Source organism: Chiroxiphia lanceolata, chromosome Z, assembly GCF_009829145.1.
Source record: "Chiroxiphia lanceolata isolate bChiLan1 chromosome Z, bChiLan1.pri, whole genome shotgun sequence".
Lineage (NCBI taxonomy): Eukaryota > Metazoa > Chordata > Aves > Passeriformes > Pipridae > Chiroxiphia > Chiroxiphia lanceolata.
In genome coordinates this window covers 34,914,995-34,931,008 of record NC_045671.1, presented here as the reverse complement: position 1 = coordinate 34,931,008, position 16,014 = coordinate 34,914,995, and the positions used below count along the sequence as shown (strand labels likewise).

General features: G+C 38.3%; 1 protein-coding gene across 4 annotated transcripts in view; it reads right to left on the bottom strand.

The window, feature by feature from the left end:
- Positions 1-1,615: 1,615 nt before the first annotated feature.
- CEP78 (centrosomal protein 78) overlaps positions 1,616-16,014 on the bottom strand; it is a 29,822-nt gene continuing 15,423 nt past the window's right edge. For 3 of the 4 annotated variants that reach the window (XM_032676949.1, XM_032676947.1, XM_032676948.1), the window contains exons 12-16: positions 15,261-15,404; positions 7,958-8,035; positions 5,485-5,651; positions 3,623-3,776; positions 1,616-2,468 (exon numbers count right to left, since the gene is read on the bottom strand). In XM_032676949.1, the coding sequence (XP_032532840.1) occupies positions 1,932-2,468; positions 3,623-3,776; positions 5,485-5,651; positions 7,958-8,035; positions 15,261-15,404 (1,080 nt within the window). In that variant the 3' untranslated portion in view covers positions 1,616-1,931. The remainder of the gene's footprint in view (positions 2,469-3,622; positions 3,777-5,484; positions 5,652-7,957; positions 8,036-15,260; positions 15,405-16,014) is intronic. The other variant, XM_032676950.1, reaches the window with a different exon arrangement.

The following is a 16,014-nucleotide window of genomic DNA, read 5'->3' as shown; positions in this document are numbered from 1 at the left end:
AAAATATTGAGTTTTATGAATAAACAGTAACATGTTCTCTAGCAAATAGCTGGCCCATTGATTTCAGGCTTTTATGTCAGACAAGAACACAAATATGTAAAATATTAGCTAAGAGCAAAAGGATGAAACAGTTTATATGAGAACTCATAATAAACAAAAATACTTTATATTAAAATATTGTTAAATATACATACAAAATAATTACTTATATGTATAAAATATTTTTTGTAAATGCATTTTAAATTGTTAGCATAATCCTTGAAACTTCTGAAATATTCATGATAGCCTTAAAAAAAATACTTCTCCTCTGGGTGACTTCAATCCATTGTCTCTACTGACTTCAGATCCAACACAGAACTATATATAAAGTAGGTACTACAGATTCTTACAAGAAGAGTGCTATACCACAGCACCAGTGATGAGATGAAGAATCCTTCATGTTTCTGATTTTACAGAAAAAAAAAGGTTAAGTGTTAATCCACTGGAAAAAAACATGCCAATATCAATTGCAAACTGCCTGATCAATTTTGTTTTAAATTATTATTTTTTACATAATTCATATTGTCAAAAAGAATATATAAAATTAAGTACTTAGCATAAAAGGTATTTTATATCATCTGCTTTTAGGCCTTCAATACATAAACTGTTCTAAGTTCTTTTTGGTATTTTTAAGGACAAATAACAGATTCCTAATTGCTAACCTCACAAATCCAAACACTTTTGAATTTATAATTTTACCCAGCATTTCTCAGGGATTAGCTTTAGAGTTTTAAATTTTAAAAAAAGGAACAGATAGCATTTTAATGCTGAATACACAGATTGCATGTAATTGTTCAATCAAACCGAAATCGCAAGCAAAGGATGACTGAAGAATTAGAAAAACAGTTGGGAAAGTATGTGAAAAATAACACAGATTAACGTATTACCTTCTAATATTCTGAAGTGACAAAGTCTGTACAAAGAACATACTTTCATTGTGCAATTACTTGTGCAATATTGCAATAGTTAAGGTAAACTATTTGCTCTGTAGAAAACTTCCATTTGAGGATTCATGAGTTTTTTCATAATTATAAAGCAACAGGAGTCAGCAATTTCTACAGATCTTCTGTGTTCCAGAACTCACATGACAGATCTCAGAATAAAAAGAAAGTTATACAATATTTTTCCCCCTAGTTCAGCCTAATTCCTGTATGTGAAAAATATCTTCTAGTTCAGAAGCTGCAAATCACCTGCCTATGCACAGGGACTGAAATAAGAAGCTGGGAGAAAAATCCCAGGAGTTTTAGAACAATGATATTCTTTTAGTTTTATTTTCTCACATTTCTCTAGGTCCTGAGAGCAAGCTAACTGAGCTGGACTAGACATCCTCCAAAGGTCCCTTCCAGTGTGTGTTACTCTGTAATCTGCACCATACTAATAACTGGTATGACTGGTATACAATAAGATGGTTATATTTAAAGATTTCTTGCAGAGATGTTTCTGGGCTCATTTTTGAATCTGAAACTTCCACTACTTTTGGAAATGTCATACCCACACACTGTTGGGCAGGAATTGATGTTTCCCCCAAAACCATTTTTGCCCTACCTTGGAATACACTGAAATAAACACTGGAAAAAAACTGTACTCAAATTAACTTTATTGGCTCAAAACAGTTTACACTCTACACCAAGATCAGTGTAGGTAATGAAATCCATACGCCAGGAGTCCTCTGTATGTAGTACAAACTGACAGGTACCATTTTAAGTGTATCATGTGTTTCCAAAATTCAAAATCTCATGACAAGGAATGCAAACATGAAACAACATGCAATGTTTTAAAAAGTCACAAAGTCTTCATTACCTTACAAAAAATTCACAAACTATACTGAAACATCCAAAATCTATTATTAATATACCAAGTGCAAAGAACAGTCCAAACATTTTAGAACCATTTCAAATGCTGGTAACACTTTGTATACTTTCCTGTATTTCAGAACCAGATCCTAAAGTGTCACTTCCAGAGCTGTTTACTGCTTGTAGTGTACTTTGGTTTCCTCTCGCTCCAGTAGCTGGAGCTGCCGTTTCATTTGCTCTAGGGATGTATTTCTTAGAGGAAGAATTTTTGCTTTTTTCAACAGACATACCACTGGATACTCTGCTGTCATCACTTTTAATATGTACACTGGAATCAGCAAATGAATGCAACTGCCTTGCTGAGTGACCTTTTGCTTGTTCATTTTGTTTGACTCTCCTCTCAGAGAATATTGGTGTACTACTGCGAGGCTTATCCTCTTTATTTTGGTCAATTCTTTGAGCTTCAGTTTCCTTCCATGAGCCTAGCTGGTACTGCTGTCCAGCAGTCTGAAGTTCTTGTATTTCTCTAAGTGCAGAAAAGGCATTATTCATAACCATCTGGGATTGAAACGTACCAGGAAGAGACAGCTGGATGTCCCCTATTCTGTTCTGAAATGAGAGATTCCAGTGAAGATACTGATGCAAATAGAGAGGAAAAAAGCCAGTATTGCAACTGCCATATATACACAGAGAAGACACATTACAGTTTCCTATCTAGCTTTAAATCTGTACTACAAAGATGTGTCAGTTACACTGAAGCAGCCAAAGCCTAATCATGTCTATCATTCCAAAATACCTGCAATTCATTATGTTTGCTTGCAGTTCACAAAGGTAGAGTCCCAAAAGTCTATCCCACAATAACTCACCACTACAAGAATCTAAACTATACTAGGAGATAAGAACAAGAGTCTTCAAACTGGAAATTGTTTTCCACACTTTTAAAACTTTTTAATTTTTTTTTAATCCCAAAATTGTTAACATATTTTAGAGGCTCATGATGTTCTTGAGGAATGCAGAACAGTTAAAGGAACACATTGGAATGCAGAGTGATTGTCAGATATGACAGTTTTATTCAACTTGGACAAGGCTCTAGGCTGCCAGTATCTTCATTTTTAATAGCCTTAAAAACTTAAGCCTGGGCTATTTTTGTTGTTCTTTTCGGTTTGATTTTGTTTGCTTGTTTTGGGTTTAGTTTTTTTTGTTTGTTTTATTACAGGAACTTGAGTATGTCCTTTGAAAAATCCATAGGATTTTCTACTAATTGACAGAGTAGAAATGAAAACCTTATGAACTATCTGCAAATACTAAAAATTTGTAATTGCCTCAAATTCATGTCATGGCCATATAGAAATCCATCAGGACTGGACATATACACTGTAATTACTTAGAAGATAATTTGTGATTTTCAGCAGGCACATCATACTAGTCTCTACTATGAGACTAGGTTTTTAAAACCACTATATATCATTATTAAATGTTTCTAAAAAATGTAGTCATGGTATTTTTTATTTTTAATGAATGTCTACCACTATTGGAACTTCTTATTTCAGAGTAAGAAACAACATGATTACCACCAATACTTTAATACATTACAAAATACTATGTTTTATGTTCCAAATGGCAAACACTTTAAAAGCTTACATTACTCACTGAAATATTACCATCTGTATAAATGCAGCTGCAGTAAAAGGCTGAAGTAATACTTCATGAATCAGAGGGGAATAACAGCTTGAAAGTACATTAAAAAGTATCAATTAAACTTGTCTCTAGCATTCTCTCTGTAGACTTACTTTGCTGTTCTGGTTATGTTCCTGTCTTTCTTCTTCAAAAGACTTCTCCTTTACCATGTTAGCAGGCTTACTGAGAGTAGAATTCATTTGCGGATGGCCCAAAAGGCCAAAATCTGACTGGTCTATCCCAGCTAATACAGCAAGCTGTCCAAGTCTGTAAAATAAAGTTCAATAGAAACTGACACAAACAATTCTTAGCCTTTGAAAGACCTAAACAATCAAAAGCAGAAAAAGAAGTAGAATCTGTTTAAAGCTTTGAAGATAGTTTTCCGCTATTTTATGAGAAGTCAAATATCTTAACCAAGATGAAACCAAGTAGCTAGAGGTATTTTCTTATCTTTGCACAAATTAGCCTGCAAGTTCAAAACTCAAGTGTTATGAGGCTGAAAATTAATTTCTCCTAGTTGGCAGTGCACTCAGAACAGGATGCTGACAGGTAGATTCCATGTCAGACAGAACAAATATCAAAACTGTGTCATTCAAGCAGAAGATTGGTGCACAACTCCAATCTAGCATAATACGTAATGAATGCCATGACATGCTTCACAAATACAGTGATGTGTCACTTGCCAGTTTACAAGTTGGTGTGTTTTAAGCCTCAGTAAGAAGCGAGAAGTTGCAGCCATCAGTTGATAGCACAGGATATGATATACGGAAGCTTATGAGAAGAACACTCTTTGTGATTAGGATTCTATAACTTCCAGAGCAGCTCCCTAGTACTACAAATAGTCATAGGGCCTGTATGGTAAAATATCTGTCATGTAGTGAAAATGCCTTTGTCCCTTCCTCAAAAGTTCTGAATTAATTCTTGAAGTAATGCCAGCTCTGTAAATTGATTGTCACAAAATCAGAACACAGCCTTGGGCTGAACTTTACAGTAAATTAGAATCATAAAATCATGGAATCATTAAGATTGAAAAACACCTCCAATATCATCAAGTCCAGCCGTTAATCTAACACCGCCAGATCCATCACTAAAAAAAGTTTTAGATGTTTACTTTCTAGATATTTTCTGAACACTTCCACAGATGGTGATTCCACTACGTCCCTGGGCAGTCTGTTCCAATGTCTGACCATCCTTTCAGTGAAGAAATTTTTCCTAATATCCAGTCTAAACCTGGGACAACTTGAGGCCATTGTTACTTGTTCTGAGTTACATCACTACAGTTTGGAAGTGGGAGGCAAATAATATCTTTTTTTATCTCCTCTGAATATGCAGAGTAGACTACAATATATATTCATAGCATTCCTTTATTCTTGTGGATGGGATTGCCATGCCTGACTACATAAGCTTTACGCATCAGGTTTAAGCTGAAATTCTTTGACAAATGGGAAGGATGAACCACCCTGAGAAACTGCAGGTACAGTGGTAAGACAAACTTTAATCAATACTCTCTAAAATAATTCAAATAATAATAAATAACCCAGAATTTAAATAGAGACTAGATTCATTCATCTACATTTTCCATACTTCAATTAGAAAATGGAAAGCACAAGGCAATAGGACACTTTCTGAAGCCAATTCAACTGCATTTTGAGCCTTTCATCTCATGAGAATGCTAAGAGCCACATGTGATTCAATAGAGACTTGGAAACATGTTATAATAGAAGCTTTCTGCTCTTTCAGAATGGGCTTCTTGAAAGCCTTTTCCAAGGACAGATACATGAACTGTGCTTGGATCACGTTCTTCCCACTAGGAAAAGACTAAACAGTAGGTACATGGCTAATTTATTTTCCTTTGCTCTTTGGAATTACAGTTCTATAAATCTGGGGGGTAGAAGGCAGCACACTTCATTGTGAAAATAATTTCAGAAAAAGATCTAAGGAGAAACAGGAAGACTTGAGTAAAGTGACAACCTACCCAGCATCTTTAAGGAGGTCTAAAAAAGCATGAAACTTTTGAAAAGAGTTCTCAATGCTGCCTAGAACACCTTCATCTTCCAAAATCGTGCTGGTTACTGACTGTGCATGAAGAACCTCGGATAGGGAGATATTTAGATTCCTTAATCTTGCATTTTCAATTTCCAGCTACGTGGAGTGGGGGGGAAAAAAAGAAATTTTTTTTCATTTTCAGTTAAAAAACCCAAAAATATCAAACCTCACCTTTGCAAGCCTAAAGAGCAGCATCACAAAGTAAAATACCCATAGTAACTGAAGTAACAGATACAGAGTTTGCTGTACCAGACACATTCCAGGCACTGTTATATTGAGCTCTGTGCAGATCTGTTTATCCACAGCTGTAATTCTATGTTACCATAGTGATATTGCTGCAGGCACTCAAAAATGCTGGCTCAGGACTGTCTTCAGTATGTACAGAATGTTACAGAACAAGTATAAGCAGAAAAAAATTAGCTTTCAACATAGTAGTGAGTATATTATATGACACATTAACACCAAAGAATTTATTTTACTAGTAAAAAAAACAAAGGTCAATGTTCTCCTTATATTCACCCCTCTGTATCAGAGGGAATGCATACTACTGTTAAGTCTTCCCTGCACTGTGCATCTGAAAATTGAAAGTTAAGTATGATTCAATTTTTCTCCACACTGAATATTAATCAAATTGATGACAGACTAAAAGTTAAATGATAACTGCAGGATATACAAGGTTTTGTGTTTGAGGGAAGCATTAACTCAGACACTCATTTAAGATTACAGCTATGCAATCAAATGCTACCACAGGCTTTCCTTCTTTCATTTATTATGAGAGGGCAAAAAATTTATACATTCTGTAGTATGCTGCAGATGTTAAATGAGCATCAAAATGAACAATTTTAAAGATTACTCCTAGTTGGTTTATCTGCTCTCCTGAAGCAAGGTGCTACATCCAACCAGTCTAGGATGACAGAGAAAGATTTCTTGCAGGGGGTGTTTAGCCTAAAAAGCATTTAAGTATTCAAACAACAGATACCGAGAAGAGCCCACTGGTGCAAATCACATTACAGGAGGATGTGGATGATTGCACAAGATCTCTACAATGAACCTTGTGGAGTGCAGTCCTTTGTGGATATCTGCTCCCTGTACTGTGGGGTACCATTTGGTGCTCAAATTTCAACAGGTATCATCACTTTCAGTCCCCTCCACTCACATCTAAGAACTAAATCCATTTGTTTACACTATCTTACATGCAATCTATTAGAAGAAATTCTGCTTATTGATGCAAAAGAATATTTTTAGGTCAGCAAAAGCAGATAGGAGAAAGAAGACTTCACAATTTAACTGTGATAAGTTGTTCAGTTTTGTAAAACTAAGCTGCACTTCACAACAACTGGCATGCAGACGAGCATCCAATATGGTTATTGCCTGTGGAAACAAAGCTTAAAAATCAAAGGTACAGAATAAGCCAAAATAAACAATAACTGTGTGGTAGTTTAGTCTAGGCCTTCCTTGGTGACCAGTTTGTAACCAAGGAAGTGCCCAGCTTTACCCAGTATTCCCTATGATTTTTACATAAGCCAAGGGATAAGAAGAAAGGAGGAGAGGCCTTCGCCCTCTCTTTCCTTCCAGCGGCTTTGGAGGTGCAGGTTCCCTGCTGTTGAGTCTGTCGGGTTGGAGAGGGAGGCCTGGTAAGGCCTTGCCAACCTTGGGAGACAGGGGTTGCTGGCGGTCGTTCCAGCGTGACTTTCTGTTGTCCTAAGGAGAGTAGTAAGATAGTCTTTTGCTAATTCTTTTAGTTGCTAGATCTTGGGCTATTGATCGTGTATATTTTATTTTGTTTGTGTTCCTTTTTTCCCTTCCCCCTTCCCTTTTCCTTTTGAAATTGTATATATATTTCAATTGTATATAAATGCAATATAAGTGTAAATATATTTTTATATATATTGCTTTAGCTGCCTCTCTCTCGTTTCGGTTCTCTTGGAGGTTTTTTCCCTCTTCTCCCTTGGTTTGGGGGGGGACTTCTTGTGGTAAGGTTTAGAGACTTGGCAGGGAGCCAGCTTCAAACCATATCAAATTGCAACAAAGAGGTTCTCAGCACAAGTCAATGATAAGTGAGTTGGGAGACAAAGAACCATCCATATGTGCAAACTACAAACAGATTTAATCACTTTCTCAAGAAAAATAAGTATCAGGATGCCCCAGATCATAAACCAGCAAATGAACAAAACCCATTGAAAGAGTAGCTTGATCTGGAGTTCAAGGCTCTGGAACAGGATCAGGAGATTAATAAACAGAGATTTCATCATTGCCCTTAGACTAGTAAATGATCCATGTGATTTTGAACTGAAACTCTGGAAGCCACCACATTAGTGGTCATAGATAATTACTCCTAATTAAGCACATGGATACTTTGATCAGTGCCTCCTTTAAAGATCATTAACAGTTACATATCTTACCTCTGTTACTCGTTCCTCAGCCTTCTCTCTAGCTCTTTGTTCTTCCTTTAGTTTTAACATGCATTCTTCCAGCTCCAACTATCAAACACAGATAAACGATCAAGAAATTTACCTCAAAATGTCAGATTAACATGCAATATACGAAAATTCAACACGTCCAATTAACAACTAGCACATGGCATTCCAAACAAAAACTTATCTGCTACGAAAATACATGACAGATGTCTACCAGTACATAACTCTAGGATGCAAAAAATTAAGAAGAAATTAAGAAGAAATCTGCTCAACAGATTTATAATATTGCAACAGATAACATGAAATTGCAGCACAAGTCTCTAGATTACCAGTCTGTGTTCTTTATCCAGGATTTTATTCCTTCTTACAGCAATAAGAATACAAAATTCTGAGCTGTAAGAACTGTACCCTTTACAACTGATTTCGCTTATTTCTTCAGTAGAAAAGTAAGATTTTCACAATCCCAAGTTTAGTGTTGAATTAACAAGAACACAGCCAAACATCTATAAACATATTCTATTCTTATTCATGGGATACCTACATGTGTATTTTAACTATTAGTTTTAAGTGGTGAATCTCAGTTTCAGTAACAGTAGTCAGAATTTGATAAGCAATAATACATTTTCTTGTATCCCAGCAGAGCATCTGACATGGAAGAACAAATCAGAATTTTTGTTCTTGCACACCTTAACAGAGCCTTCTGGTTTGAAAGGTGAAAACTGTTAAAACTATCAAGCTAATCTATTTTTCAGAGGGTAGACTATATGAAATAACAGCATACAAAACTTCTTCATTTCTCTACACACTTGATACACGAGCACCTATATGTAAAAAGATATAGCTTTTTATACACACTTTATCAACGAGTTCTACAGAGAAGCAGAGATCCAAATAGTACTGAAATCCTTTGTTTCCTATAAAAGTTTATTCAAGAGCATACTACTGTACTTCATATAGGCAATCATCTGAGAAGACTGGTGTGAAACAGAATACATAGTAAAACTAATCCTTCTCCAAGTACAAAGAGGTCCTCACAAGTCTTAAAAGATGCAATGGTCTTTTGCATCTGATTCAAAGATGCAGGTTTTAGAATAATCTAGATGTAGGCCTCGCAGTGGCAACCACTCTTAAGTGATGGTTATGAGTCTGTCACTACTGCCCAGTGAAGCCCACTCCTATGATCCCTAGAGTAGTATCAACCAAGCTAACCCTGGAACTAGAAAGCGAGTCTTATCTTTACATCAGAACTCATGAGCATCACCTGTAGAAGCCAGTATATAACCCGCGGGCATAGAGTTGGGGGCAATTCTCTAAGGAGAACCATCCGAAAGTACTACAGTCTTACTGCAGTCAACATTAGAACATGTGGAAGTAATGTCTCTTACAGACACACAGATAGGAAATTGTGACCATAATTTTCTGCATTCACAACTTGACATGTAACGTGGAATCCCATCCTAGCTTTGAAGACCAGTCATAGCTACCACAGACCTGCAGAATGCTTACATTTCCATTTATAATGTGTGTGCATACATATATGTATGTATTTTAAAGTTTCTGAGATGTAGGGTGTTTTTGGCAAGGAACTCTACTTTAGAAACTTTCATCATGATGGCTAGGCTTCACGAACTAAGATTTGGGAAGGGCTCTACCCACGTTTGTTACAAGCGCTTTGGTGGCTAAAAAGGTCAATACGAGATAGACACGTCCGGTTGCAAAAGGCACAGCAGAAAGACTCCTTAGGTGGTATATTCTGCAAGGCACAATTCTTTCTGCATTGTCTTTTCTCCTCAAGGGTGATCCTGCGTGTGTTCTCAAAAGCATCTGCAGCGTTATAGATGGGTGTGTCTCCAGACCTCCCGATTTGAGGCCAGAGTAGACCAGTTATGATGATCAATATGGCCAAGGCTGAGATGTTGTTTCAGGGAGTCCTTGAATCTTCTCTTCGGGGCTCCTCTCATGCGGCAGCCAGTGGCAAGTTCACCATAGAGCAGGATCTTAGGAAGGCGGTGGTCCTTCATCCTTGAGACGTGCCCTGCCCATCGCAGCTGTGTTCTCATCAACATGGCCTCAATACTTGTGATTGCTGCTTGTTCTAGAACAGACATACTGGTCACATAATCAGTCCAGTGGATGTTTAGGATTGTGCGGAGACAGCGTTGATGGAAGCGTTCTAGGAGACGCAGGTGGTGGCAGTAGATGACCCATGATTCAGATCCATATAAGAGAGTAGACAGCACTATGGCTCTGTAAACACTGATCTTTGTACTTTTCTTCAGGTGTTTTTTAGAGACTTTAGTTCTATAGTATTTTTGTTGTGGACAGATTTTAGATAATTTTAAAGGTGACCTTTTTCCTCAAATTGCTGGTTTGTAATGTCAAAGAGCAATGGCTTAGAAAGTAGTTAAATTACAACAATTTTTTAAACAGAAATGCGGAATTTTTCTTGTTTTGTTTAAACTTCATTTATCACACTTTAAATGTACACAATATTTGATCACAGAATCAGAGAATCACAAAACATGCCGAATTGGAAGGGACCCACAAGGATCATCAAGTCCAACTCCTGGCCCGGCACAGGAACACCCCCAAGAGTCACACCATGTCCCTGAGAGTATCATCCAAATGCTTCTTGAACTCTGTCAGTCTTGTGGCTGTGACCACTTCTGTGGGGAGCCTGTTCCAGTGCCCAACCACTCTCTGGGTGAAGAACCTCTTTCTAATATCCTAAACCTCCCCTGACACAACTTCAGGCCATTCCCTTGGGTCCTGGTCACCACAGAGAAGAGATCAGCGTCTCCCGCTCCTCTTTCCCTCATGAAGAAGTTGTAACTGCAATGAGGTCTCCCCTCAGTCTCCTCTTCTCCAGGCTGAACAGACCAAGTGACCTCAGCCACTCTTCATACGGCTTCCCCTCAAGGCCCTCCACCATCTTCGTTGCCCTCCTTTGGACACTCTCTAAGAGCTTAATATCTTTCTTATATTGCGGTGCCCAAAACTGCACACAATGTTCAAGGTGAGGCCACCCCAGTGCAGAGCAGAGTGGGACAATCCCCTCCCTCAATCGGCTGGCGATGCTTTGCCTGATGCCCCCCCGGACACAGTTGGTCCTCCTGGCTGCCAGGGCACTGCTGACTCATATTCAACTTGCCGTCAACCAGGACCACCAGGTCCATTTCCACAGCACTGCTTTTCAGCATCTCATTCCCCGGTACCTCCAGGGTTGCTCCATCCCAGATGCAGAATCCAGCACTTCCCCTTGTTGAACTTCATCTGCTTGGTGATTGCCCAGTCCTCTAATTTGCTGAGGTCTCTCTGCAGGGCCTCCCTGCTTTCCAGGGAGTCAACAGCTCCTCTGAGTGTTTTGTCATCTGCAGACTTGCTCAGTATCCCTTCCAGTCCTGCATCCAAGTCATTTATGAAGATGTTGAAGAGCACAGGGCCCAAGATGGAGCTGAAATCCAAAAAGATTACATCAACTGGCTTCCCTTAATCAACTTAGGTGGATTACATAAGAAGATATCAGGTTGGATAAGCAGGACTTTCCTCTCATGAAGCTGTGCTGGCTGTGACCAATGACTGACCAATGACTGTGTTCTCCTTCAGGTGTTTCTCAATATTTCCCAGAATAATCTTCTCCATAACTTTACCAGGCACTGAAGTGAGACTGACAGGCCTGTAGTTTCCGTCATCCTACTTGCCCTTTGAAAATTGGGACAACATTTGCCAGCTTCCAGTCAGCTGCGACCCCTCCTGATGGTTATGGACTGACTTCAAAACCAAACTGAACGCTACAGCTGCATGTCCTCATAAGCAGTATCAAAGTTAGCATTTAAAGGAAGATGCCTTACACCTTACAATATGTGTAAACATATTTGTCAACATTAAATTACAAGTATATGCACACTTCATTCGTTCATTTGCTTTTAAGAAATTCACTAGTTGATGCAATGCCCTAGTCTTTTTGCTGAAAAAAATTTTTAAAATGCATCAGAGAGATGCATTTTATCAGAGAGAGCTAAATGTATATCCAAGCTACAAGACTAAGTCTTCAAGAAGTATAGCCCAGAAAGACAGCACTGACAGCCTTTAAGATAAAATCACATACCAAAAATATATATAGCCCTCAGAATTACTGTATGCAGTATGACTATTCAACACTAGACAGAGGTATAAAACTGAAGTTAAAAAATTAAAATATATTTTAAAAAATTTAGGAACTAATTAGCCATGTTTTTCTCCTTGAATACATTGCTGTCCTTATTTTACAAAAAGTTGTAATGCAATCTCTACTTCTTTGCAATGCACAAAGTAGTAATATGTGGAAAGAGCTGACCTGGTAACTAGACTAAGGGTGAAGTTCACCATTTAAATCATTAGTTAAAATTTAAAAATATGGGAGTTACCTCAAGTACATTCTTCATCAGAACCCACTCTGACATTCGATTCCCTCTAGTGGAAGGAATTAGTGTCTATCAGTTCTTATTTTTCATTTAAGCAGAAATAAAGCCTTTCATTACCCAAGACATTTTTTTTTTTTACAGAAAACACAACTAAGTACTACTTGTTTCACTAAGCAGCATGCTTAAAGCCCCCTTCTGAGCAGAAGGATGCAGAGAAGTTCTCATAGACTTGCATACTAAAGTCTGGTCATTTAGTCACATCATAAAATGTTTGGAAAGCTTTCATGGAAAAGTGGGAGTTTAAGGAGTTCCCATCTCTTATTGTTTATTCCAATTCTGCATTCCCATCATTGTTCTAGCACAGCTGTTGTCTCACTTTACTGAGAGGCCTGCTACAATTAAATACACCGGATTACTTTTCAGTTAGGTAAGTTGCTCAAGACAACTCCTCCCTGAAGCTGCTAGGCATTAAAAGCTGTTTAATGACAGTACCTAAGCCAAATTAATACAGATAAAAGAGTCCTCCACTTCCTCTCTCATCTTATGAGCCACGGACTTCTGCCACTTACCATACTCTGGGGTTCTGAAACATCCCCCAATCACATAAACTAATGTGAGTCGTTAAGATAGCTGAACACTATCCAGGAAAAATATCACAGACTGGTTGAGGCTGGAAGGGATCTCTGGAAGTCATCTGGTACAACCTTCTGCTCAAGCAGGGCCACTTACAACAAGATGTTCAGATGTTGTTTAATATCTTTTAAGGGGAGACGCCATCGCTGCCCTGCGCAACCCGTGCCAGTACTCAGTTAATCTTACAGTGAAAGCGTGTTTCCTGATGTTCAGAATGAAACTCCTATGTTTCAGCTTCTGCCCATTGTGTAACTTCCTGTCACTGGGCACCAGAGAAAAGAGATGGTCTCCATCCTATTTGCACCCTCTTCTTTGGGTATTTATCCCTTCCCAAGCCTTCTCTCCTTCAGGCTGAACGGTCCCAGCTCTCTCAGCCTTTCCTCACAGGAGAGGTGCTCCAGTCCCTTGACCATCCTTGTGGCTCTTTGTTGGGCTCTCTCCAGTCTGCCCACATTTCTCTTGTACTGTAGAGTCCAGAGTTGGAAACAGTATTCCAGCAGCAGCTGTGGCCTCACAAGCACAGAGGAAGGATCGCCTCCCTCAGCCTGCTGATAACATTCCTCCTAATGGAGTCTAGCATGCTATTCACTGCCTTTGCTGCAATGGTACACTGGTGGCTCACATTCAACTTTGGTGTCCACCAGAGCCCCCAGGGCCTTTTTTTGCAGCACTGTTTTCCAGATGATCTGCCCTCAGCAGATAGTGGTGCTTGGGGTTGTTCTTCCCTGGTGCAGGACTTTGCACTTCTCCTTGTTCAACTACATGGGTTTTCTCCATATCAGCAAGTTGAATCAACTTAGAAAAACATGAAAAAAGACACAAGAGGAAAAGACTGAAGCAAGAAATGAAAAAGCACTCAGACACAGAGAGGAAATAGACATCCCCATTCAATGGTGACAAGTTGGTAGTTCGGTTCTGCCATAATGTGAAACCTGCTTTGTGTCAATATAATAACAAGGATGGGTGAGGCACAGGAACAGCTGCAGACTGCTTAAACAGTGCATCTGATATGCAACCATGGCATAAAAAAGTATTTTGGTTTTCAAATTCAGAAAGTCAGGAAAATCTGGAGTTTTACAAGCACAGAAAATTTAAAATCAGTTTTGGGATAGGTTGCTAAAATTGGTAGTTTTACCTCCAAGGTAGCCCAAATTAATCACAAATTATCCCTTCCTTACAGTTGCTCTACAGGTAACACTGATGTCATAGATCAGTATGACAACCCTTCCTCAAAGCACAAGTTATGTCTGCCTCTGCCCTGTGTCCTGAAGATAATATCCCTCCCTCTCCAAACACCAAGAATAAATACGTGAAGTGTTTCCTGAAAGCACAGTACTTCGAGCTTGTTCTATGTTCCTACACAGAACATTTTCACATGACATGGAATTCTATGATTCCATACACAATGCTTTTGATAAGTGTTGAAGCCACCAACACAGCACAATGTTGACAAATTACACATGAACAGTAACGAACTCACCCTCAAAAAAAGTCCCTATACAAGTTTAAGTCTCAGCAACATGTGAAAACCTTGAAACCTTACTGAACAAAAGTTCTAGAGAGAAAAAAGGTAGGTCTAAAGAAAAAGTTTACATAGGTTTAAAAAACAAACCAACCAACCAACCAACCAATTAAAAAAATTCCCAAAGAAGTCTAGTAGTATTGCAGTATTTGTACAGTCCTTTTGCTCTAAGCCACCCTAAACTCAATTATAAAATGAAGCTCTAACACTCTTTCAGCTATTTTTGTAATTATTTTTACACAACAATCATTACCATATTTTAGCTCTTTGAAATAACATTAGAATACTTTTATGAAAGAAATACTTGGGAGAAAATACAACAGAAATAACATTAAATTACTTTTATAAAGGAAATACTTGGAAGAAAATACAAGCAATAACACTGATCGAAAGATTTGCAAACTATGGTTCAAGACTGGAACAGAGAAATTACATATATTGCAGTTGTGTGTACTAAGTCAAGTTCTTTCTTATTAAGGCACTGATTTGACAATATGCTTATAGCATACGTATCTGTATTATAATATTAAGAAATCGAACATCCAGTGCATATTTGACATACATCTTCTGAAATGAAACCTTGTGTGACATAATGCAGTATAATTAAGAGCTATTCTGAAATCCTGCTCCATGGCTACTTATTTGCTTAACAACAGTTTTCTGAATAAAACATGGTTTAATTGATATAACTTGCCTTTATGGAGTCTAAGGCACAGAACATGCTTCTTACCTCTAATTGTTGATACTCTGTTACATTAATCTTATCAATTGATTTTGCCAGATCAGGATAGTGGATGACATCATCTAAATCTTCTGGGTCTTCAGTATCAAATGTAGAAGCACTTTCTACTGTCACTTTCACAGGAACACCTGTCTAATTACACCAGAAAACCACACCCACTTACAGCATTACAATGCACAGCAAAAATCAAAGATTAAATTGTATCAAAAGCTTAATTTAAATACAGTTGTCTCCTAGAGCCCCTGACAATGTATATACATTGTCCAGCTATATAATTTTGAAATAAATTTGCATAAAACAATATTAAAAAAAATCAATCCTATGTGTGCATATATTGGGTACATGTGGTGAGGATTTAGCAGCAGGGTCCCTGTGAGGCACAGCCAGGGCTACCCCACGTCAGACACCTGGTACCATCTGACCCACTGCAGGGCAGAGCTGGGCCCAGCAGTGAAGCTGGTTGAGCATCGGGGTAAGATGGTTTAACAAAGGGCAAAAAACGCCAGACAGGAAGAAGAGGTGGGAACAAAGATAGTGAGAAAAAACAGAGGGAACAGCAGACTAGGAGCAGGAAGAGGTGCTCTGTGGTGGAGCCAATACCCTCACTCCAGCCAGGCAAGACCCATGTCAGAGCAGACAGATGGATCAGAGGAGCTGCAGTGCATGGGAATTCTGTGGCAGTGCACGTTTTCCCAAAGGACTGTAGTCCATGGGAAGCCTACGCCAGAAGAGGGTGTAAGTG